The 26,393-nt window shown below is 34.4% G+C and overlaps 1 protein-coding gene across 4 annotated transcripts in view; it reads right to left on the minus strand.

Moving 5' to 3' along the window:
• Positions 1 to 4,525: 4,525 nt before the first annotated feature.
• Ddhd1 (DDHD domain containing 1) overlaps positions 4,526 to 26,393 on the minus strand; it is an 80,152-nt gene continuing 58,284 nt past the window's right edge. For 3 of the 4 annotated variants that reach the window (XM_048793428.1, XM_048793427.1, XM_048793429.1), the window contains 7 exons: positions 24,492 to 24,754; positions 22,708 to 22,783; positions 18,210 to 18,359; positions 15,829 to 16,081; positions 14,642 to 14,833; positions 11,919 to 12,002; positions 4,526 to 7,163 (listed from right to left, as the gene is read on the minus strand). In XM_048793428.1, coding sequence (XP_048649385.1) covers positions 6,982 to 7,163; positions 11,919 to 12,002; positions 14,642 to 14,833; positions 15,829 to 16,081; positions 18,210 to 18,359; positions 22,708 to 22,783; positions 24,492 to 24,754 — 1,200 coding nt within the window. In that variant the 3' untranslated portion in view covers positions 4,526 to 6,981. The remainder of the gene's footprint in view (positions 7,164 to 11,918; positions 12,003 to 14,641; positions 14,834 to 15,828; positions 16,082 to 18,209; positions 18,360 to 22,707; positions 22,784 to 24,491; positions 24,755 to 26,393) is intronic. The other variant, XM_048793426.1, reaches the window with a different exon arrangement.

The raw sequence follows: 26,393 nt of genomic DNA on the forward strand, positions 1-26,393 counted from the left end.
CCTTAAATGACCAGTGGAGTCATCTAAGGGTTTTGGTTGAAGAATGTTGTGTTCAGACCCGTGAGACCCTGTACCCTCAGAAACACTGCCTCTGGGCTAACTTTCCTAATTAATGTTTATGTTGTAAGATTTCCATGACCACACATGGCTCTCCTTTTTTCCCAACATTTTCAAATCTCAATACAGTAAATTACTTTTGTCCAATACTGAAATTCATGGACTCTTCAAACAATACACATGGATTTCTTTTTAGTCACAATGGCACTAACCAAAATTTGTGTGGGGGCTGGAAAGGTGAGTGGGAACATAGTAGTGGCTGGTTCTAGTCTGCAGATTCTTGGAGTTAGCCTGAAAACTTGAGAACTATGGTTTACTTTTGAACCCTGGACAGAGAAGTTGTGAATGAATTTTACTCTGTAAGATAAGAATGTGTCAATATTTTCTTATATTTGTACTTATCCTTTGATGTTGAGGGAAATTTTAGTCTCTTAATCTTCATAAACTTTTTATTGTTAAATGGGCAAATACCAGTTCCAGGTGAGAAAAATCACAACTAGGAAAGCTAGCATGAAAGCTTTAATTTTATGCCATCCAAGCTGATCACTACAGAGACCAAAGGATGCTTCAGTAAGATTCTAAAGATTATGAGAAAATTAACCTGCCTTGATTGTTGAAAATGAGAATTATAATCACAGTGACTTGGGAGTCTGAGGCAGGAGGTTCACCAAGTTGGAGAACAGTGGCAGCAATTTTTTTTTAAGAGAGAGAGAGAGAGGAGATTCGGTGGACACACATCTTTATTCTATTTGTATGTGGTGCTGAGGCTCGAACCCAGCGCAACACGCATGCCAGGCAAGCGTGCTACCGCTTGAGCCACATCCCCAGCCCCAACAGTGGCAGCAATTTAATGAGACCCTCTTTCAAAATTAAGCCCCCTGGGTTCAATCTCCACTACTGGGAGGAGGGGAGAAGTAGGGATAACAAAAGGAAAAAGGCCACCTTCTGAGAGTTATTACTGCAGTCACTGAGGAGCATTTAGATCTGATAACTAGTGAGTATAAGAGGTCATAGGAGTTCAAAGAAAGGGAAAACAAGTCTCAGGAGAGTAATAGTGCTCTTTCTGAGAAATACTATCTGAGCAAAAAGCAAAAACCTTCCTAGACTTTACTGGCAGAGTATGGATTTATTATGACAACCTCAGGAACAGCAAATTTCTTTCATAAAACTCACAGGGAATAAAATATTTTTAGAGATCAAGCAGAGAAAAAAAGGGTATGAATGTTAAGAGGTTTTAGGGATGATCTTTGATATCTGATGTGCTCCAGGAGAGCATTAAAGGCAGTGTATTAGTATTCCCTATCCTTGGGTTCTGCATGCATGTATTTAACAACCAAGGATCAAAAACATCAGGAAAAAAATGCATCTGTACTGAACGTGAGTAGACTGTTTTTTGTTTATTATTCCCTACATAATACAGTATAAGAGCTGTTCATACAGCATTTATATTATTTTAGAAATTAAAAGTAATTTAGAGATGCACAAGCATAAGTTATATGCAAAAACTATGCCGTTTTATATAAGGAACTTCAGCAACTGCAGATTTTGATATCTGCATGGGGTCTTGGAAACAATTCCCATGGACACCCAGAGATGAATACATTTTTTTCCATCGTACTCCAACCAGAAGGACAGATATAATCTTTCTAAGGAATATTTCCCAACATATCCTGAGTACTGTAGGGTGGGGAGGAAGTAAGCTGCACTCTGTTACCTATAAATGAAAAACCATAAGGTGACACACAATACTGAGCATGTACCCACCCCTATTCAAACACAAAGGCAGAGGAAGAGTTCATGCTAACAGTCTGCCAAGAACTATTAGTGGGAACACACACACACACACCACACATACACAGAGATTAGCAAAAGCTCTTCTAGTCTCCAAAAAGTACAGCACCTAAATTTTTATATTTCCATGAGTTAAACTATGTTGTAACAGTCTCATTTTTGGTGGTACTAAGGATTAAACCAAGGGGTGCTCCACCATTAAACTATATCCTCAACCTTTTTTATTATCATTATTTTTATTCTGAGATAAGATCTAAGTTGGCAAGCTGACCTGGAACTTGAAATCCTCCCGCCTCAGCCTCCCAAATTGCTGGGATTACAGGAGTGCACCACAGTGCCCAGATTATGTTGGAAATTTTAGGAGTGTCATGATTGATAATCAACATGTAAACACTATGGGAAGGAATGAAAGGGATAGAAACATTATTTAACACTGCAACTCTTAAACATTATTTAACACTAAATTTGCATTGTCATTGAAATGGAAAACTAATAAAATCTTTCCTGGATATTTTGTTATATCCTTTTTGTTTTGCATTTCTTTTTTTTCCTTCCCGGGGGTTCTGAATGTGAGACATTAAGTTTGTAGTTACCTTGCAGGACTCTTTCATGAGGGCCTGGGAGGAACAAGGGAGGCCAACTGGAAAACTGAAGTCTACAGACATTTTTACTAATAGTTTGTTGCAAGCAAAACATCAGGTTATGCAAGAGGTCTGTGTGTGAGATAAGATAGATGGGACAACAAACTATGAGAGGCAGCTTCTGCCCTTTAGGAATTCCTTATTAGGGGAAACAGGTAGTCTGGTATAAAACACAGCTTGGTAATCAGGCACTAGTTCTGACTGTCACTGGTTTAGAATGAGGTTGTGTAGGGCAGGAGCACTGACTTGTAAGAGGAAGGCATTATGTGAGAGGATGAAACTGTAAAACAAAGGCATTCAATGTCATCAGTATTTCTCTAAGGATATTCCAAATAAAGAGAGTTTTTGGTTAAATAAGTTTGGAATTTTCCAAGCAATGTCAGGTAGACTTGTAATGCATTTAGTTTAGTAGAGGCTCCCAAAGTCCTCTCTACAGGAACCTTTAAATTTGGCTTTCCCAGACTTATTTTCTGACACACTGTTAACATTTGCATAGCATGCTTTGGAAAACGATTAAACAACCTTCTAGCTGTAAACTCTACCCTGGTTAGTATTTTCCCTTAGACACTCCACCACTTCCCTCTTATCACCATGGACTTGGTCTTTGAGTCTGCAGCTTCACTTTACTCCTCATCAGGACCTTTACTGATATTTAAATGGCTTCTATGAAACTAAAACATGTTTGGACTAGAACTCTGAAATCCATAAACTCTGAAAATATTCACAAGCATTCACGGTAGATTAATATAGGGTGTATAAACCTAGATTGTCACCATCCCAGTACCAACGTTTACTAAATATGAGAACTTCGAGATGAAATTCATGTGTTTCAAATCAGGCAGAGTACTGTCAGATTCCTGGCAGAGGCATGAGACTCAGGAAAGACAGAAAAATATGGAAGAGATAGAAAACTTCAGAATAACCACAGAAGTCAACGGTCCAACACTGTTTAGAAAGATTCTAGTTTCTCTTTTTTCAGTATATGATTGCTATATTCTCTTTTAGCTCTACCTTGACCTTTCCTTAACATCTCCTTTCTTCTTTAGTCCCATTTTCAAAACACTGAAAGATCATTAAAAAGCAATTTTAAGGATATGGACTAGAGTGGGCTTTCTCAAGTTTCCAAAAGTCTTATTCATTAGTAACTGAGGAGACAAAACTCTATAACTCTTTTATAAAGAAATTAAATGATGGCTGGGGATGTGGCTCAAGCGGTAGCGTGCTCGCCTCGTATGCGTGTGGCCCGGGTTCGATCCTCAGCACCACATACAAAGATGTTGTGTCTGCCGAAAGCTTAAAAAAATAAATAAAAATTCTCTGTCTCCCTCTCTCTCTTTAAAAAAAAAAAAAAAAAAAGAAAGAAATTAAATGACTCTACTCTAGACCTTACATAAGATTCCATTGTTTGGTCTGACTCCACTTAAAGCCTCTTAAAGGGGCTCAGGTAGCTGACAAGTGGCCTGGGCTGTGACCCTGCACCTTCTGACTCTTGGGGGATGCAAAACTGGGATGTGATGTGTTACATGTCTTATAGGCCAGAATGCTCTCATCCAATGAGGATGAGAGAGGAGAGGGAGAGAGGGAGGCGGAGGGGGAAAGGGGGGAAGGAAGGAGGGAGGGAGAAAGGGGAAGGAAGAAGGAGGGAGGAGGCAGGGGGGAAGGAGGAAGAGAGAAGGATTGATCAAAGTTTTTGTGTCTTGAGGCCTTTTGTGTGAGTAAAAAACCAATTGGACAATTTAGTAGAAGTAAAACATAGGTTCCTAAAAACCTTGCTTTACATATAAAGGACTTGTTATTGGAATACCCAGTATTATTTTATGATTATGTTCTAAAATACAGTTAATATTGAATTATAAGCAAAATTATTGCTGAAGATAGTTATGAACCAGCAAAAGGCTTAGAAAGGCTAATTTTAAAGGTAAAATAAAGCAAGATTTATTCCAAAACATTCTCCTTATTCTAATTTCCAACTACTCTTTGGATTAAAGTTGAATAATCTGATCAGTACTCAAGAGAACCATAGCATATACGCAAAATAGAGAATAAAATTTTAATAGTATCAAAAACAGGACTTTTTTTGGCCAATTTAGTACTTGCTGGAATAAAGTTGCAAAATGTTACTCAGTAACGGACTTAGCTTCTATATCAAGCCAGAATTACACATACTCTGTATATCACTTGAGTATATACAAGTACATCCCATGATAAACATGCAGAGACATGAAAACAAGAATACGATAAAACTAAAATCACCATCTCTCATCGAGGAAATAATTGGAAACAAACACCTGCCCAGTGGTCCAGGATATCTATTTTGAAAAGAAGGTTTTGAATGTTGTTCTTTCCAAGAATTCAAGTAAACTCTGAGTGGTAAAATTTGACTGTTTTCCAATATGAAGTAAAGAAAGTGGACATATTCCTTCAGTTATGGTAACTTACTTTTCTTCTCAATATCAAATTAAAATGTGTGATGGAATCTTACTCTTTTAAGGTAAAAAAGGCTCTTCACATTGCAGTGGTTAAGAAGGAACCCCTAAAGCTCTTGGGCATTTAAGTGTCAAACCAAATACAGCAACATATGTTCAAGTACCTTTAAAGACAGTCATATGACATGGGTTTAATTTTCCTGAGAACTAAATTAGACCTAAAAAATAAACAGGCTATGAAAATGACCTGAGTTCATAGGTAACTCTGAATTAAAAGGGGATTGCTTCAGTTTTGCTAAGATACCATCAAAAGCCTTTTATAGCAAGGGCTTCTTACTGAGTCATGAACTTGGTCATGGAGCCTTCAGACTTTTTTAAATATTAAAAAGAAGTGCTTCATATTGTGCGAATTCAATGTAAGGCCAAAACAGCCAATAGTACTGATGGTGTGGAATAAAGCCTCTGAATAAACCAGAGGTTCTACTAACCTATAAAGAGAGGAGGTGGGATGTGAGACTGACGGACTCCACTACCCCTACCCCCCAACAGTGACTGCTGGGAAGCTAAGAAATTCCTTGCAAGATAAATAAAAACAGCACCTTGAGTGGAACCTAGTGGAAGCACTCAGAAGTGAGGGTTGGCTGTGGCAGAGATGGCTACTATCCGCTCTTTTAAAAAAACTTCTTTGTGTGTGAAGACCCAAGAATGGATATGCAGGGTAATATATTGGTTACACAGTAATTTCTTCAACTTCTGCTATTGTCTGCAAACTAACAGGTCACATGTGAATTTTAAACAGCATGTAAAATAATATGGTCTGCCTTCATCCAAGTCCTGATTTGCTATGTAATCTAATGCAAGGCACTTTAAACGTTTTGGTGCCTTGGTGTAGTAACAGGTAACATGAAAACAATGCTCATTTACTTACCTGGAGGAGCAACTACCCACATTGCTGAATGCACATCTCTTAAAGCCCTTTGAGCTCCCCAGATGAAAAGCACTGTGGAAACAATCACGGCTGAGAAAAACCCTTTTAGGGCCTCAGTGTCTTGATTCATTGTGCCTACTCTGTTTTAATACTTTAAAAATTTGTTAGTAGCCCTAGATCCCTTCATCTATGTTAATATTTGGCACATAAATGTTTATACATTTTTTTTGTTTTCATATTCCTTATTCCAAAGATGTCTAATGGTTTTCTAATAAAGTTAATGAAATGTACCCAATATGGAGTACTGCCAAGTTTAGAAAAATTTTACTTTCTTTGAGATATATGGGACATAATAAAAAGTTCACTTAAAGAAAAACTGAACTAGTGTTGTATGAAACACAAGTTTTTAATGAAAAAAATATCGAAAGTATACCACAGTGTCTATATGTTCATCTGAAGAGTACAAAGATGGAATTCTGAGAAAAAAGGGTCTTAACACTATAGAAACTAAATGTGGTTCTTAAATTAATTCAAAGGAAACATTAAAAAATGTAATGTTTCATACACTGAAATAAAGCAATTAGTCAGAGGTCATAAATTATAAATATAGTAGTTCAAATATTGTTCTTTTTAGTTCAACTCAAATATTGTTTTTTAGCATTAGTTTCTCTTCTTTCAAAGGAATTGTGAAAATGGAAGATTTCATAAAATTTAAAACAATGATATACCACACTGTAATCTTTACAGACTACATTGAACCTTGAACATTTTAGACTTATAACATATTTTGGTTAATACATTAGATTCAACCCATTAATATGATTTTATATTTTGGTGAAATTAGATTGTAATTTGTAACCTGTTACATGCAGTTCACCCAAACCTTCCTCACTTCCAGGTCTTGCTTGATTCTCTGCAGGGAGTTCTGTCAGATTCATAATCGAAATAATGGAACTGTAAGTAACTTCTTTAGAACTGAAAATGTGTTTTTTTTTTTTAAATAAAGTGCTTTTAAATTCAAATATTTCTTGCCCCAAACAAAACTGGAACATACTTAACCCTGAAATCTTCATATCTTGACACACATATTTTAACAGAAAAAAAAATCAGTTTTGGATCATGAATGTCCTTCAAGAGTTCAGATTGGATCTAAATTGGGTTTTGCATCATTATCGTGCTCGTGTTTATACATGAAAGTTAAAAGAAAGAGGGCCACATCCAAGGATGACCAGTAGGCAGTGTGTGACGTGACAGCTGACCAATAGCGGCTCTCCACAAGGCCTTCTCTGAGTTCAAAATCGATCCTGTGATCCAATTCCACTAAAAAGAAGAAAGAAGTTAAATGAACAATGATTATAATAAGATAGTTCAATATAGACTTTTACAGTTGAGAGTAAAAATTTAGCCAATGAACATGATTTTTCTAATTGCCCTTTTTAAAAAAGAAGTCTTTTACTCTATTCTTATGGAACAAACACCTGAAAGAGCTTCAGTAGCACTGGATTCTATTTGGTGGAGTCTATTCCTCTGTTTATGCAAGTCAATATGGAACAACAAAGGAAGACGGCCAAAAAAAATTCACTAGGCACCATGGCACATTTTTGGAGTAAAAGGAACTGGGCTTAAATTCTGGCATTACCTTTTATTCTTTGTTCCCAATCTGTTAAATAAAAACACTCCCCTTGAAGAACTATGGGCCAAGCTTGCATGCATAATGCCCACTGCAGGGTAACAGATCATTCAATGGCTCCTTATATAGGAGGCCTATGTCTTCAAAGATAACCATCTTATCATAGTCAAAATGTTTTTTCCCTACTAGACTGAATTCCTTCCTTAAGGCCACCACTACACACCCTACTCTGCATTCAGTCAGCATGAAACAGCAAGTGCTCATTAAAATGTTAGAACCCCTAGGTGTCTGTGCAGGAGAAGCTGGGAGAACAGTGGTAATTGTTAGGAGAAGGACTACGCGTACAATAGTGCTGTCCTCAAATAATTCAGTAGCTTGGTGCAGTGGCACACGCCTGAAATCCCAGTGGTTTGGTAGGCTGAGCATCGTAAGTTCAAAACCAGCGTTAGCAAGGGAGAGGTGCTAAGCAATTCAGTGAAATGCTGTCTCTAAATAAAATCAAAACAGGGCTGGGGAATGTGGCTCAGTGGTTGAGTGCCCCTGAGTTTAATCCCTGGTATTCCCCACCACAAAAAATTCAATGAATTTATTAAGTCTCTTATTAAAAGCTACATAAGGTCCGTACAATACCTGTTAGAAGAAAAATCCCCTTAAACAAATCTAGACTCTTATGAGAATCTCAATGGACTTATTTGATAAATCCTTACTGAAAACATTTAGATGACTTTTTGATCTTCAGGAACTCCTTTAAAACTGCATGAGCCATGTGGTATGAAGGGTCTGTCTTATAAAACAAAAACATCAAGTCACTACCAACCAGACGTTGCTTAAAGTCTGCTCTTTCTTCAAAGTGCCAAAGATGATCAAAAGTAAGAATTAGTAAAAATCAAGAAGGCTGGAGAAAACGTTAGGTTTTGCTTTATACTAGGAATTTGGTAGTCACACACACAAATCCTACCACTCTATGAAGCAAGTGCTTACTTAATGCTTATTTTAAGTGGGTATTTTGTAAGAATATTATTTGGCAGTTTAAAAAGGATTACACATGGGGTTTGGGTTGTGGCTCAGCGGTAGAACTCTCGCCTAGCATGTATGAGGTGCGCTGGGTTCGATCCTCAGCACCACATAAAAATAATAAATAAAATAAAGGTATTGTGTTTAACTACTACAACAAAAAAAATTAAAACAAATAAAATAAAGTTTTTTTAAAAGGTCATATAGTTATTATTTTGCTATTCAATTATGTTTTTCTAACAAGAAATGTTCATGGATTTATCTGAACATATTCAGGAAAGGTTTACATTAAGAGGTATAAATACCAATTAGGCTAGAAGATACTTGTAAAATACATTGACTTAGGCTTTTTACAAAGTTCTTTTTGATTATGACTATTTCATTTAATTAAGCTAATCCATTATAAATCAGAAATAGCTGATATCCATGTGGACTTGTGAGGTGGGAATGTCCTAACCTTCTAACATATATTCCATGAACATTTGTATTACATTCGTAGGCACATTCCAGCACAACAGTCAGGAACATGAAAAAAGAGAAGAAAACTGGAATTCTCAAGTATAATGAAGGCAAGTCCAGATGACACTGGTTACAAAGAAAAAAGAGGAGGAAAAACAGAAGAGACAGGAAAACATATGTGTTAAGATTGGTAAGGACCACTGGGTTATACTAAACTCATTTTCAAATGCCATTGCATCATAGCTTCTAGTCCAAAGTCTTTAGTTGAATTCCTGTTTTTAAGTAAAAGGGAGATTTTCCCTGTTACAAGTGTTCTCTGGCTCCTATTTAATTTTGTGGCCCTGAAATTTATTTTTAATATGTTTCTACTGTCTTATAACACTATCTTTCACAGACACTCAAATGTTAATTTTTGTTCTGTTATACCATGTGCCCTTGTCATTCTTACCACCTATAGGAACTTTAATCAATGTCACTGATAGATTGGCTCCCCCTCCTTTTCTATTAATCTTTGGGTTGTACTGATGAAAATGGGAATTTAAGTAGCCAGCATATACCTCATGAACCTATTCCAGTCCCTCATCCTCCTTAAAAGGTTTACTCCATACAATCTACCTATAAGTGTGGTTATCTATGCTGGTTGTGTGGAAAAATGAATGGAACTGGTAGGCCTGTGCCTGTCTCTCTTTTATGTAGATCAGGGAATTCCCAAGGGAGTGGAGTTCTATATGGCAGCATCCTCTACATGTGCCATGTGACCTGCTCTTGGCCAAAGCAGGGTTGGGTATATAAGGAGTACATAAATGAGTTATATAAACTCATTTATATAAGTATATAAATGAGTTTCTCATTTTTATAACTGGTAAAAGATTACCCAGAAAGGAAAGATTATGTGTTCAGAGTTCTTGATCCCAAGTTATTTATTTCTGAGTGGCCTCAGAGCAACTAAACATTTCATGTAGTTAAGTGTTTAACATGCAAGGAATATTTATAATTTGTTAAGTATTGGTTCTCCCAACTATTCTTTATTTTAAAATACTAACAAAAATTTCAAAATCAGCTTTATAATCAGTTGTCATCTCTGCCAAAATTTTTTTTTCTTAAAATAAAAAGTATTCTGGAAGACATTCAAATTCTCAATAGATGACCACAGATAGGCACACTTTTTGAGTATTAAAAACTCTAGGAAATAGCCAGAGTTGTTAGACTCTACATAGGCTGGTTAACAAACTTTTCTAATCATATTCAATTCAGAACTACTCCCCCTTCCACTCCCTTCCTCTTCTCAAGAAAACTAATGCATAGTTCTCTACGCATCCCCCATGCTTCACAGCCCTAGTTCTGCCCCTGCTGTTTCTTTTTCCTGCAATGTCTTTTCATTTCTGCATGTCCATACCACACTTCTTTCACAAAGTCTTTTTTAATTTCTCCAGGTGAAAGCAGCTCTCATTCCTCAGAATTGACAAGATTCCTTTCATTTCTGCCTGTTAGGTGTGACTCATCACATGCTACCACAAGTTATAGATATGCAATTATCTATACCTTCCTACTAGCACCTTCCCTACTAGGACATATGCTCTTCATAAAATATTAAATTTTTATGACAGCATTTAATAGTTATGGTATTAAAGTCTGTAAGTCTGTTTCATCTTGGTATCTTTTCTAGTGATTACCATGATATCTTGGCTCATGGTAACATTTAATAAAGGTATTGGATAAGTGAAAACAAGGAAAGAGAAAATGAAAGTCAAATAGATCTTGCCACCTGAATCTGTTTGATGCAGATATGATTAGTGATCTAACTGCTTGGGCTTCTTAATATAGGACAAATATATGAGTAGGTTAATTTTCCTTCCTCTAACTGAAAATGCAAAAGGCACAAATAAAATTATTTCTTTATTAAAGTGACTGGCTAATTTGATCAGCAAGGACCAGAGAGATCTCCTACATAAGATCATTTCTTGAGGGGAATTCATTGAATTTAATCAATACAAAACATTGCTATGAAGCCCCCCCCAAAAAAGCTTCTTACACTAAAACTTGATAAGCCATTTTTGACTATTAAAAAAATTTATAAAAATCAGCAGAGTGTAATATTAAATGTAGCTAAAATATCCAAAGACAAATGTAATTTTTAAAATCAAAGGCAAAATCTAATATTAAAAACAGGAAAGAGAGAAGCTACAAAAAAAGGAATGAGAATAAAAATAAAAATATTTTAAATTGTTAAGATTAGTTCTTGGTGTGAGAATGTGAATAAAATTACAAAGAGGCTGAAAGTATCTCTTACCTCCAATAATACTGTTTTTAAAAGTGAATCTACTTCTTTAAAGTATTTCAAATATTTGTGTTGAAACTAGATATCAATATATTTACAACCCCCTAAGTGTTAAAAATCACTGAATCCTGAAATAACTAGGAATGATTAAGTTCTTTGTATTATGAAATCTTTTTTATATTTACATGAAAAGAACAGTTAACCTCTTTTAAGATGTGATAGGATAATAAAGAAGAGGAGCCAGGTGTGGTGGCACATCTGTAATCCCAGCTACTCAGGAAGCTGCAGCCAGGAGATTACAAGTTCGAGGCCATCCTAGGCAACCTAGCAAGACCCTGTCTCAAAAAAAATAATAAAAAAGGTCTGGGTAGGTAGCTCAGTGATAAAGCATGCCTGAGGCCCTGGGTTCAATCCCCAGTATCATAGAAGAAGGATAGAAAGAAACAGACCTATCTAAAAGGTTCCTTTTCTATAGGAGTATAACAAGGATATTATATACTTTAGCACATTAAGCAGATAATCAATACCCAGGTTTCAGGAAGATTAGAAAATATGGGAGGGAAATACATATAAAATAGTCTATAGTGGTAACATGAAGGAGATCTCAGATGATTTGACCCAATTTTTCCATTACAGAAGATTAGGTAGATCGTTTTTATAGTGTTTTGAGTGCTATTCCTGTCATATACCATACCGAGGGTATTATCTTTATTCTGCATTACATTTTCCGGAAAAAGAAGTTGTGGGAGATAAAAGAACGATTCTTGAAGTCTGAAATCTGTGAAAAAAAAAACACAAGATGCTGTAAAGATGTGGCTAATGGTTAAAAATGGCCTTCAATGTTGCAGTGGTCAAAAGTTAGAACAATACTTCCAAATAAGCTGACTATATAATGTACATAAGGAAGTATACCCCTTGGTTTTTGTGAAGCGCTTTTTCATGAAAAATGCAAGCATAATTAACTTTGAAATATAATTTTATAATTTATTATTACCCAGATGGTCCCCACATTTACAGCTAATTTAGGCTCCAACCCAGAGCAATGCTAAAAGAAACAGATCTTTTCCTTTCATAATTATTTTACAAACACAGAAGGACACAAGAAATGAAACCACAAATCTTTTGAAAAGAAGCCTAGACTTTTTAAAAGAAACAAAGAATAGATATATAATAGATGTATAAGATGCTTCAATTTGATGAAACACTGATTCAACTGACCACATTACTCTTCAAAGACAAAAGCCCTGACTGACCACAAATTCGAAGTCTGTTGCCTTCTTACCCTAAAACAGTGAGGACAACGAGAGAGTAGCTTCAGAAGAAAGGTTATCCAGAAGAACTGAGGCAATCACCTAATCACAACCACCAAATTTCAGAAAGAAGATTAAGGAAGAACTATTTTTTGATTTACAAGATAAAGCCAAGACAGCAATTATGATGTAAGAAATTTGTCTAAGTCAAAAATTACATAAAACGGTATGTTATTGAAGCAAGTCAAAGAATTAAGCCTATTCTGAGGATTTGATTTAAAAGGTAGACTCCTATTTTGGTAGTAGTTGTCCAATTTTAATAGTGACATGTCTTCTAGAGATGAATATATGTAATTAAGACTCATGATTAACTCAGATTTAGTTGAGACAACAGAAGACAAGGAATTTACCATTAGGACAAGCAAAGAATTTACATGCAAGAATGGCAGAATATGTGTTAAGCCAAGTATCTTTATGGAATGTTCTAGAAGTAGAAGGTTTCTCTATTATCATCTTGAAATTAATATGTTAAATAGAGACAAAAAAAACCCCAAACAAAAGCCCTGAGAAACAACAAACTGAAGCAGTTTCCTTCCTTTGGATCCTATAGATTACATGTTTTCATTACCGTTTTTCTGCGATTCAACTCCTAGTGTGCTTTTCTTGTTTCCTCATTTACTCTGTTAATTAGCATCACTCTTGTATTTTAATAGCATTACAAAGAACTGTGATTTAACTGTCAGGTCACAAAATTCTTTGAAATTAATTTTCTTTAGAAGTTAGAGTGATCTTTTGACACCTGCATGTCATGACAAAATTTTGTTTTCACAATCACATTTTTGATATTAAGTGAAAATGACTAGGCTGGGGATGTGGCTCAAGCGGTAACGTGTTTGCCTGGCATGTGTGCGGCCCGGGTTCGATCCTCAGCACCACATACAAATAAAGATGTTGTGTCTGACAAAAACTAAAAAAATAAATAAAAGTAAAAATGACAACTGAAATCAGCAATAGTATAGAAACTCTTACAGGAAAACTAACTATTATATACAAATACTAAAGTTTAAGAAGAATTTTCTAGAAAGGATTCAAAAGACCTGCAATCATGTTTTCAGTTCTTAATAAGAACAAATTAAAAAAAAAATGCTGTTTGCCTAGTTAGGAATGTACAACCCTACTGACAATTTACGCTGGCGTGGGGCTGGCTGCAGGAAATATCCATCCTCTTTAGACCATTAAACTTGAACTTGCTTTCTTTTTAAGCAAGTTTTATGGATGGCAATGAATGCTGGTAATTTTAAAATTCAGAGCACCAGACACAGAAAGAACACAATGGTACAAGTAACTGAAATATGTTTAAAATTTTTTTTAGAGAAGGCAATTGTCCCTCTTTCTATAGTTATAGAACATTTTTAGAATGTATATAAGTGTGTGTGTGTGTGTGTGTATTTTTTTCCAGAATCTACATTTCCTTTTATACATCTCAAAGGAAAAAAAGGCCTTGACTATTAGTTTTATTTTACTGAACACTTAAAAATAATGTTCAAGTTCAGATTTTTTGGATGTTGAGTATATACTAAGTACATAAGTGAGTCATAAATTTTCAAGATTTTAAACTTTGTAAGTCCACTAGAAAAAATTAAAGTCCTATTCTCATGCTAAGCCCAACTGGGACAGGACTGGAAGCCATACAGTGGAACTAATAAAAATTCTAAGCTTTGAAGGTCTCATAATTAGGCTAGATGAGGGGAACGTGGAATTAGCAGGAGGATGGCTCCGGCAGAGCAGTTTTAAAAAGTTTCAGACCAGATACATCATAGATTTGAAGCAATTTTTAAGACTGAGAAGACCATATTTATAAAAATCAACTTTATAAAAATCAGGGGTACTTACCCCAAAGAGATTTGTTTATACTTGATATTTTAGAGCCTTGTACCACAAGGCCCTGATTATTAATGATCTAACTATCAATTTACCAATGCAGAAACAGAAACTGCATTTACATGGAAAGTAACCTTAAAAATATAAGGAGGAGGAAAGTATTTTTTTTTTTAAGTTAAGGTATGCTTTAGATCTGAGCTAGTGCTAATATCTTAAAATGTCCTGCTCTTCTCAAGTTTTAAAAAGACAGCAGTATAAACTCAATGGAAGAACTATATGAACTAACATGCAGAATCAAGAAAGCCAGAACTGCTATGTGGAAGGGTCTGGGTTGCCACGGTGGTAGTAGAAGGAGAAGGAACTGATTTCTTCTCATCTTCCATTGAGTCTTTTGATGTCTCTGATGGCTGGGATGCAGATGAACGTCCAAATCTTGAGAACAGCATTCCTCCAAGCCCCTTTCCAATGCTAGCAGCTCCTGCATTTTACAAAACAGGGCAGTCATTTTGTTGAAACATACCACACACTAAGCTGAAGAGCACCACCCATAATTGCAGCCAACTGGCAGAGGGACCAAGTCCTAGTCATGCTTTTCCAGGGTGGAGACATAAGAAAATTACAATTTATCCTGTAGGTTTCTAAATACAAGTGGTGTTAAAAAGAAGGAGAGTTGTATAAACTCTAGGAGTCCAGCTTATAGGAATATAAACAAAGGAATAACGATGTTATTTTATTTAAGTGATCACCATTATTGAAATATTTAGCAAGATTAAAAACTTTAATAAGAGAACCATGCCATTGACATGGTATCAATTTACTATTGACAGATATACTTACTACTGAAGTTAAGCAGATATATTATAAAAATCCATTAATAAACCATCTGTGCCTATGACCAAGTGAAACATCAAATGAGCCTAGTAGACAAAGCTCATTTCTAGTGCCATCTTGTGGCATTTTGTATTAAGGCCGCTTGTAACCAAAAGCAATGAACAAATTCAAGCACAGAATTAAGTGATACAAACATTGCACTAGTACTGGAGATCATTCAAAATGTCCTTGTGGCTCTCAGGAAGCACAGTTCAAGAGACATAGAACAGATCAGAGGACTGGGTGAGGGGAGGCTCTTACAACACATTTCACAGAAGAGGAAGTGGAACATTAAAAACTATAGAATTTGCTCCAAATCTCCTAGTAGGTGATATGGTCCAGATTAAAATGATGAAATTGATTCTCAGAACTATGCTTTTTCTGTATCCATTCTTCTTATCTCACATAAAACTTCAGGCTCTGATCTAATCAGTGCACTTTAGAACTTTTGGTCCTCAACTGGCAGTTGGAGGGTAGTTAATTCTAGGAGATTAGCTATTGAAAGTTTAATAAATACACCAAGTATTTCCAAGTTTCCCAAATTTAATATCTATAAAAATATGCTTATAGTCATGAATAAAAAATGCTTAAAAGAGAAATTACCTAATATGCTTGCTTTGCCTATATTAGTTATAGATTCTCCATAGTGTCGGCGGGATAAGACTGGTGAGGTCACAGGGCTTGGTAGGGTTGAAATGCCTTCATTCTCTGAAATTGAGGTAGGTTCTTTTGCTGGGTTGAGAAAACTTGGCTTCATATGCTCATAAGGTAGAGGATTTGAAGTATTGTACCAGTGGATCTGGACAGGTGAAATGTTGCTGTAGTGTTTCAATATTAATGGTTCTAATCTATAAGCCTTGATTTTAAAAAAGTTCAAAGAAACACAACATTAATGCACAATGCTTGAATATTAAGACAATGTATATTTTTATACTATTTTACATTAAGTAGATGATATTTAAAAAGCAGATATTTCAAACATGTATTTTTTATTTGTTCACTGTTAATAATATGTGCCCGGGCTATTAATATGCACCCTTAATGATTAGATTATGAAAAAAAAAATAAGAGTTAGTCTAGGATAATAGTGTTCATTAATTCATTTTTTAGAGGTATAGATTAATTTTATTATGTTGATATCTAAAAATTAGATTTATGACAGTCTCATAAAATGAAGTAAATGCTAACACGGAGTACAACAAATAAGGTCAATTTTATATATTTTAGAATCTCTTATTAAACTTGATTTTCAAATAGATTAATATAGTAACAGCATAAATTAAATGCCAACAAAAGACTATTTGCTCAGGGCTGGGGTTGCGGCTCAGTGGCAGAGCGCTTGCATAGCACATGTGAGGCAATGGGTTGGATCTTCAGCACCACATAAAAATAAATAAAATACAGGCATTGTATCCATCTACAACTAAAAATTATATATATTAAAAAAAAAAGACTATTTGCCCAATGTAAAGCTGGGATGATGTAGCAGAAAAGTCAATGGATGTAGTAGCATCAGAATCCTCCAAGTTTATATTCTGGCCTCTGCTACTTATTAACTGATACTTGTTAGGTCACAAGATCTCAGAGCCTTAGTTTCCTGATTAGAAAGGATCGAATTCCCCTTACAGGGATGTGAAGTAGAACAGATAATACTTGTAAAAATCGCCTAGCACAGTTCTGACAAACAATGAAAAGAAGTTAACATATTAATGTAAAAAAGATCACAGGAATGAGGATATAGCTCAGTGTGCTTATTACCATGTGAAAGGTTCTGGCCCTACTACAAACAAACAAACAAACAAAAAATACAAATTTAACATATTAAGAAAAGGGCTCACAGTTCAGCTATAAACTCAAATGCATTTTCACGTTATAAAAAAATGGTAAGATGAACATACAGTAATGAAATGCTTATTGTCTAGCTGGGTACTTTCACACATTTTACTTAATCAAAACAACCCTGTAAGGTAAAATATTATTAACTGCATCATATACATTAGATACAGGCTCAGAAATGACTTAGCCAAGATTGTGTAGTCTATATTTGAGTCTAACATCAGAGACTCCCAGATGTATCTAGTTGAAGTTTATTTCCAGTTATTTAATTCCAGGTGAAGTTTGTTTCTTAAATATGGCAGTATATGGGAGATTTTCTAATATTTGAGTATTAGTAAATAGCATATTAGTTGGTACTGGCTAAGGGTTATTTGAAAGAATTCACAGAATTATAACAAAAGCTACTATTCAGAGAATGAATGCCATTTTGTTTGTTTTACTATTTAGTTATTCCTAGCCTTCATTCCCAAAGGACTTTTGGAATCATATTTGTTTTGTTTTGTTTGGGATGAGGACTGAAACCAGGGCCTCTTGTGTGCTAAGCACACTCTCCCAATGCACTACATCCCTGGCCCAGAGTATTTTTCTTGTCTAAAAAATCTTATTTGGCATTACACAGTTTACCTAGATGCAAGATCCTTGGAATGTGCATACATTAAAAATCATTATTTACAACACAAATAAAATGGAGAATGGAAAAAATCCAACATTTCTATTAGGCTAAAATAGTTTCACTTTTTCATATTTAATATCTGAATATTTTTATTTTTAAGGGGATCTATAAAACCTTCTAATATTGGAACATGTGTAGGAGAAAAAGGTATTTAAAAATCAGGATTTTTAAGATTTCTCGTTCCTAATTATTGATAACACAATATGTTTAAGGTTTGAAAGTCTGGTAGACCCTTATCTCTTGTATTAATTGGCCAGGGGCAACATTATGTCCTTATATTACAACATAAACAGACGATTTCTGAAGTATTTTATTTCATGAGCTCTAAATGAACCAAGACACAAAGAATATAAATTTTTGCAATAAATCAGATAAACTCTTTTTGTAAATTCAGTGATACCTGGGGCAAGGTTTTCTATAGATTTTGCTTAAGGAATAATTTAGTATTGAGAAAAAAATGTACATTATAACTCACCACTGGATCTGTAGGATGGAAAATATTTAGCAACCGATTACAAATCTCTCTAGGTAAAATATGGTCTTGACTTCCAGTGTTTCCTGGGCGGATGCCACGCAATGCCAAAAAAACAGCTAGTGGGGATCCCATACAGAAGAAATTCTCAACCTAAAATGAATAAGGCATCCTAAATTTTAAAAATGATTGTTATTTTTCAACAGAATTTGGACATAACATGTTAAATAGTGAAATATAAATAACAAAATTATCTCTAAGTATATTTGTTTTTAAAAAGCTTTGTTCAAATGGTATCTGAATTACTTATTAATTATATGTCAACCATTTATCACTCTAAAACAATCTGTTTCAGGAAGGATTTCATTATTTTCAAATCTTAAAAAAGCCAAAATATAATTAGAAGAAAACTAAGGAGAAAGAAGACCATTTCATTGTGTTTCATTATACTCAAAGATTTGCTGAGCTACTACTTTGTATGAATATGCTAGGTATTGTGAATGGGTCAAGATCTAAAGGACTAGTAAGAGGTTCTTCTGAGTTTGCAATCCTATGAAGAATAAAATAAGGGCTTAACAAGTGGAAAGAGTGCCATAAAAGAGTGAAGAAAGGAATTATTAATTCTAACTCTTAAGGCTCTAAGAGACAGGCAGTATTTGCAGTAAACAGTAAAAATGAAAAGAATTTCTACAGATGTGGTTGGGACACTGGAGCTGAAAAGAATGACAGACGCACATGAACTAAAGAGGAAGGGGAAGTCCTTATTTTTGAGAATAGAAATAGATATTCTATTAAATGACTGAAAAAATATGTATGGAACAAATGCAGGTAAGGATGATAATGCTCAGGTCATTGTTAGATTAAGAAAATTGAGCTAAAAAAAAAAAAAAAGGAAGTCAGGCTTAATTTTACAGGTAGTGAAGAAAAGGATTTGTCTGATTAGAAGATAAACCTGAGGGGCTGGGGATGTGGCTCAAGCGGTGACACGCTCGCCTGGCATGCGCAGGTCGCTGGGTTCGATCCTCAGCACCACATAAAAATAAAATAAAGATGTTGTGTCCACCGAAAACTAAAAAATAAATATTAAAAAAAAAAAAAGAAGATAAACCTGATAGTAGTGTATGGATGAATTAAAAAATTGAGAGATTACTGACTTTGAGAAATATACTGAAAAGGTTGAGGCAAGAGATTATCTTAAATAAGGCAGGACAAGCTGTTCCATTCATAAATGGAAATATGAGGACAGAGTGAGATAACATTATGGAATGGAGATGGGGATCAGGAATGGCGACAGACAATTCACAAGATTTAGGTCTGCCTGACTGAGAGGACAATGGTTCCATTAATTGTAATAGAAATCTCCAGGTAAATTCCATTTCTGTTCACAATAAGTTTGAGGTATCTGTAACATGTAATATGTAGTTAAAATTTTGGGGTAAGAGATACAGAAGATGTGTTATCCGAGTCTATGTATCACCATCATAGAAGCAGCATGTAAAAACTAAAATAACAGTAAGCTTGCCTAGGAAGTGCAAAGAATAAGAAAAGGGTTATATGTAGAATGTGTATCTACATTTAATTGGCAGGTGGAAGGGAAGCTACAAAAGAGATAGGAAAAAGAAGAAAGGGACAGGGTGGTAAAGTGGGATCATGGAAGACAAGGGAAGTGAGGGTTTCAAGGAAATCTGGGTGGCCAACAGCACTGGGTAATATAGAGAATATAACATCTTTCCTGCCCAAATCCACCTAAACTCTCATATGTCCTGTCTTGATGAGTAAGATCCCACATTCATCCTTCCCTCTCACTCCCAAATTCAATAAGTCACTCTAACAGATTCTAACCCGAACATTCCACCTCATCACCTGTCATCTGAACTATATTGTGACAGAGGCCTTGCCTCTAATTTTATACACCTTTAATCCTTCTCAACAGACTCTGGAATGATTTTTCTCCCACCCCCATCAAAAAATTTACATATACATACATATTTTTTAAAGGATAATTTTCAACATGTTTGAAGGTTGATAAAAATTACTTATGTAGATAAAAATTAAAAATAAAGCCTTCTATTTTATTTTGTGACACTGGGGATTGAACCCAGGGCCTCACACATGCTAGGCAAGTGCTCTACCACTAAGCTACATGCCCAGCCCAAAGAAAAAGCATTTTAAGTAATAGAGTCACAGAGGATAATACTAAGTTTTGAATGGAATAACATTCATTTCTTCTAAAACTTGAGAAAAGTAGTATCAAAAAAGATACAAAAAATAGTCGCACAAGAGAAAGTCATGTAAATTCTTTCTGCTTGATGCATATAGTGATTACACATATGCACACGTATGCTCTACTTATCAAACTGCTTCACATATCTGTCAGACATTTCATAAATGCTTGCTCAACTGTTATACCTAGAATAAACAACGTATTCTTTTGATAATGATGAGATTGCAGTTTGATAAACAAAGGGGTCATTCTCTCATAAAAGGGTAATAACAGCTTTAGTGATATCTGTTAGCCATCAAAAATTTTAAGAGTAAAAAAGAGTTTTACACATTTGGTTTAACATCTTTGTTCAGGGATGAACAAAAAGATAAATTCAGGAATGTTAAATGATTTCTCTTAACATTAGATAACTAGTTAGGGGAACACCCAATGGCCAGAACAAAGTTTTCATTCTCTACACTGATGCTTGTTAATATTCTTCTCTTTTAAGTTCAGAGGTCAACTGTGACAGAACTAACAGCAGTATTCTGAAAGTAAATCCATCTCCTGACTATAGGCATGAAAACTTCTGCTCCCTTTAAGTTCCTGGACTCTTAAACTGGCAAATGTCATTTGCCAATACATTAGATATTTATTTCTAAATTCAGTTTCTGTATCATTTCTCTAATTAAATAACAACTAAAAACCCATATTAAGACTATATATGACTATGTTTCAGAAAGATATTCAATTATAGTATATGTATTCTAGTAATGTGGTATTGAATTCTGAGATCCTTACACATTTAATGGATCATACCCAACTTGTAAACACCCAGAACATAAAATAGAAGAGTGTACTTTTTCTACCAGATCAATTTTATACAGTTAGCATTAATTATATAATGATAATTTATTAATTATATAATGATAAATTCTAGGTTTAGGTAATTCCAAAGACTGTGCTCTTTAAATGAATGTTACAAGTTTACCATATGATTCTTTAAAAATATTTTTTTAGTTGTTGTTGACCTTTATTTTATTTATTTTTATGTAATGCTGAGGATTGAACCCAGTGCCTCGCACATGCTAAGGAAGCACTCTACCACTGTGCTACAATCCCAGCCCTACCATATGATCTTCTAATGTATTAAAAAAAAAACTTTGTAAATCAATAGAGTCAATAAATCCATTTAAGAAAATTTTCTGCATTACTCCACACGTTAAACCTGTATTTTAAATTCTTGGAATATGAGAAAGAAGAGGTAATGTAATACACTAGACATGAACATATATTCAAAAGGAAGCAAGTCCTAGGAAATTCATAGCATCCTCCACTTACTACTACAAACAGCTGTTTGTTGTTTAGCTACAGGGTGTATCTTTCCCAACAGACCTGTCAATGCCAACATCTCTCTGCTACCTTATATTTTCCTGAGCCCCAGCTTCTTACAGGTCATTCTGATGTTCAAAAACTCTGAAATGGTTCCCACTGCCCATCTCAGACATAAATTTCTTATTTCTAGCTATTCCTGCTTGCTTATAGTCCCCTTGCTAAGTCCTGAGAATTTCAGCCAAACCAATCCTGTGAATCTGTGTCTTGGGCTCTTGTCATATACTCTTCATTGATTGAAGTTCCAGCTTTCCATTCCTGGATCACTGCTTTTATACTTCCACTTATTTTTTCTCACCACTGACCATTAGTTGGTCATTAAGATTTGTTAATTATAAATAGTAAATATTTATATTTCCTAGATCTCTATTTTTATTCCGTGCTACTCTATATTATTTGGTGTTTCTTGAGGTACTATCAAGTTATATCCCTCCACACTTTTGTTTATACTGTTCCTTTTATGCAGAATAGCATCTCTGATTTTTTTTTCACTTGGTCAAATCTAATCTACTCAGAGATTAAATATAAATATCATTCCTTTGTGATATGAGAAAGAAGATGTAATGTAGTGCGCTAGACATTTGCGTCTCTCCAAGCAATATTAAAACTTCCCTCTCCTGTATATGTATCATTTTGTATACTGTTGATGACACTAATACACTAATAATACTTTGTTATATCCTGAGGGCTGAAGAACCATAATAATAATAATAATATTTTGTTATACCCTGAAGGCTAAAGAACTATCTTGTCCATTCTTTTCTTTGTAAAACCCATAAACTGACAGTATCCATCTCAGAAAATGTGTTCAATAACATTCATGATTAAACATTCATTTGCATCATAGTCATATTTAAATGTTTAAAAAATATCAAGATAATAAAAAACTGATCACTTTTTCCTTACCTTAAATTTTAAGGCAGGTGTTTGTGTTATGGATGATGCCTTCAATTCATGCAGCCGTTCTTCTATTTCCCTCAGCCTAGGAAGTGGCATGAGATTATACACACAAACACACTTATAATGTATCATTAAGGGTTAGCATCTCATTAGACACTTATTAAAATGTCTATAAAGAAGCAAATGATGACACTTTATCAATCCCTAACAATAATTCCTGTTGACAATATTTTATAAAAACAATGACTCAAAACTCTTCTCATAGGCTGGGGTTGGGGCTCAGTGTACTTGCCTAGCATGTGTGAGGCAGTGGGTTCGATCCTCAGCATCATATCAAAGAAAAAAATAAATAAAATAAAGATAAAAACACCACTTCACTTGACACCTGCTATTAGTAATTCTCCCACCCCCACCATGCTGGGGATTGAATCCAGGGCCTGTTAGGCAAATGCTATCATTGAGTTACAAACCCAATCCATCTTTATTTTTATAGTAATTTTTTTTAGTAAAATATCAGACATATATATATATATGCACATACATATCTTTAAAAAAATTACACCATATGGTTAATACTCATTTGTCCATTATCTTTTCTTTTTAAAATGTCCTTTCCTAAATGAATCTTAAGAGTTCTTTTCATTTCATTGCTTCCTGTCCTACTTCAATTTTTATAACATCATATGACAAATCACAGTTTGACCCTTCTCTGTTGATGAATATTTGGGTTATTTCATCTTTTTCTCATTTCAATTTCCCTACTTATACTTAATAAACCATGGAACTAAGTTACCCCCCGCCAAAAAATAAAATAAACTATAGTTAATTTTCTGCCTGTTTTTCAACAAAATTTAATTGGACTTATTCACCTAAAATGCTGCTGTAGGGGTTGGGGTATAGCTCAGTGGTAGAGCAATTGTCTAGCATGTGTGAGGTTCTGGGTTTGATTCCCCAGTATCGGGGAATGCAAACAAAAAGCTGAGTCTTGTCAGATATGACATTTTCTTTCAAAACTATCAATTACTTTGATACTAAAATATTTACTTGTCTATCCTCTGTTTCTTAATAAGATCTTAAAGGAAATTCTTGGATACCTTCCCTAAGACTAAAATATAAAAAAGCTTCCTGAATAAAATTATAGTCAATTAACTCAGCTGTCTTTATATAATACTATCAAAATGAATGGTTTTTCATTGTTTTATCAGAATGTATCAGATAAATGCAGTCATCAAGAGAACAAAGAAGATGGGTTATTAACTAGAGAGAATGCAGCAAAGAATTAAAAGATAGTATCAGGAAGGCCACAAATGATTAAATAACATCTGTTTATAATTATATAATATATACAATTATGTTTATATAACATATTTAAAAATATCTTTCCAAGAAAAAGTGTTTTAAAATTGTTTCCAGAACAATAAGAAAAAAGGTAGAGATCTGCCTCTATAGACCACTAAAACTACAATCTACAAACCAGTGAAGATCTTTAATAAGGGTTCTTATGCACTGACTCAGGCTGGGATCAGTTTTAGATTTAACTCCTAGTAACTTGTGAGGAAAGATGGAAGGAAAATCAGGAGGATTCCAAAACTATTTAATGCTATAGGAAAATACATATAATTAACATGAAAATTAACAGTCTCTAGCTTGATTAGGGATGTTATCTAGTAATCTTTGTATCCTAAACAATGTATAATTTCTTTTCATGGAAATTCTGAAGTTTTCTTCTAGGAGGTCTAGTAATTCCATACAGACATTAAAAATTCTTTCAATGGATGAGGCTATTTTACCGTCGTTTTGTTATATAGAGTTCATCAAGAAGATGTCTTTCTTCATAGCTCATCCACCGTTCATCAGGCAATTCTTCTTCCTTCTGTAGCAACTGTTCATAGAGTCGAACTGGATTCCAGCCAGTCATTATGTCGTAAGTGATTACACATCCCAAGGAGTGGGACACTATTGAGACTTTACCCCCTTTTTCTTCAAAGTCTGGATTCCGAGAACAGAAAAGGGAATATAATCGATTCAGCTCTTGCTGAAGGCCTTTAACTAGCTGTGTGAAATAAGAAAATATATTAGAGTTATCACTGAGTATTATAAGCTTCACTTCTAAGCTAAAATATATAAAGAGAAACAAATAATACTGACCTAATATACTTAGATTATTAGAATTAACTCAGTTGACTTACAACCTTGCAGGAATGAAGATATATGTAATATTCAGTCCTAATCATCACTACAGAATATATATGCAGATATTATCCACAAAGATCCATTATGTCATTAAATCAACTATAGGAGGCAGCAGTTCTACAGATTAAAAAGTTCCATGAAGATTCCAGTTAGGTTTCCAAAGGTCCCTGGAAATTTCTTCCTCATTGCAACTTATTATATATATGCAATTCCAAATTTTTGTGCTTTGTGATTTTTAGTCATACTAAATTTTAGAAAATGAGTATGTAAGTTTATAAGTGATATACTAACATACTTGATATTCTAAAATCTTCATTATATTGGTGATATTTATTAAACGAGTAAAAAGTTGATTTTTATGGTTAAAAAGCAGGGTTTTTTTTTTTGAATTTAGAGGTTTATAAGTAGAAAGTATCTTTTAATTTTTCTTTGTAAAACTGCTTTATATGAAATTAAGCATCAACAAGTATTACTGAAATATTCCATAAGATTTTGAATAAGGTTCTTTTGTTACTCAGACCTATACTGGGGCCTGACTTGGTTTTAAGGCAGTTTTCTCATCTTCCTATCATGATTTACTTCTCTTTGATTATATTCTGCTTGATGTTCTATTTCTCATATCAGTATATCTTAGTATGTCGATTGCTACTCTGATACAAAGATTAGTATTTGCTGCATCTACTTTCAATCTTGTTATTATATCAAGAGACAAATATCCTCCATCAAATTTTATTGAACATTCATTCTTTACCTGCTGATATAAATGTAAATCATTTGAGCATTTTATGATTGTGCAGGGATAAAAATGACAGGAATGAAGGCATGAAGTACTCTTTGTTGATATCTCAGAACTCTATAACATATTACTGACATCTAGTTAAAACTATTGAAACCACATATCATGTCTGCTGAAATATATCCAGTCAATGAAGAAAGAGCAGAATAAGATGAGGTGGTAGAATGTGGAAGGATTATAAGCTGCATTTCTTCTAAGGAGGAATGCACGAGTTTTACTTCTATGATTTTGTGCTATCATTTTCCACTTTTCAACATGCATTAGAATTACCGGGAGGGCTTGGTCAACACAGATTGCTAGGCTCCACCCCAGAGTTCCTGATTCAGAAGTTCTGAGATGGGTCTGGGAATTTGCTTTTGTAATAGTCCCCACAAGGTGCTGATGCTGCTAGCATAGGGATGACACTTCAGTAACTATTTCAGTGTAAAATGCACATAAAGACCCTCAAAGACTTGGACTGTATGTCTGGTTAATGTAGTTTCAGAGGTATGCAGTGAGATATGAAACCATAGGGCTGTTTGAATTACATTACAACTATCATGTAATGCTTTGGATTTGGCTTTTATAAGAATATCAATAATCCTTAAAATTTTGTAATTTTCCTGATTTACAATCTATATGATGGAGGTGCAGAAAGACCTAATGCTTAGATAAAATAAATTCCTTTAGAAGTGACAACATTTTTTTTTTTTTTTTTTTTTTT

This window comes from Marmota marmota, unplaced genomic scaffold (genome assembly GCF_001458135.2).
Source record: "Marmota marmota marmota unplaced genomic scaffold, marMar, whole genome shotgun sequence".
Lineage (NCBI taxonomy): Eukaryota > Metazoa > Chordata > Mammalia > Rodentia > Sciuridae > Marmota > Marmota marmota.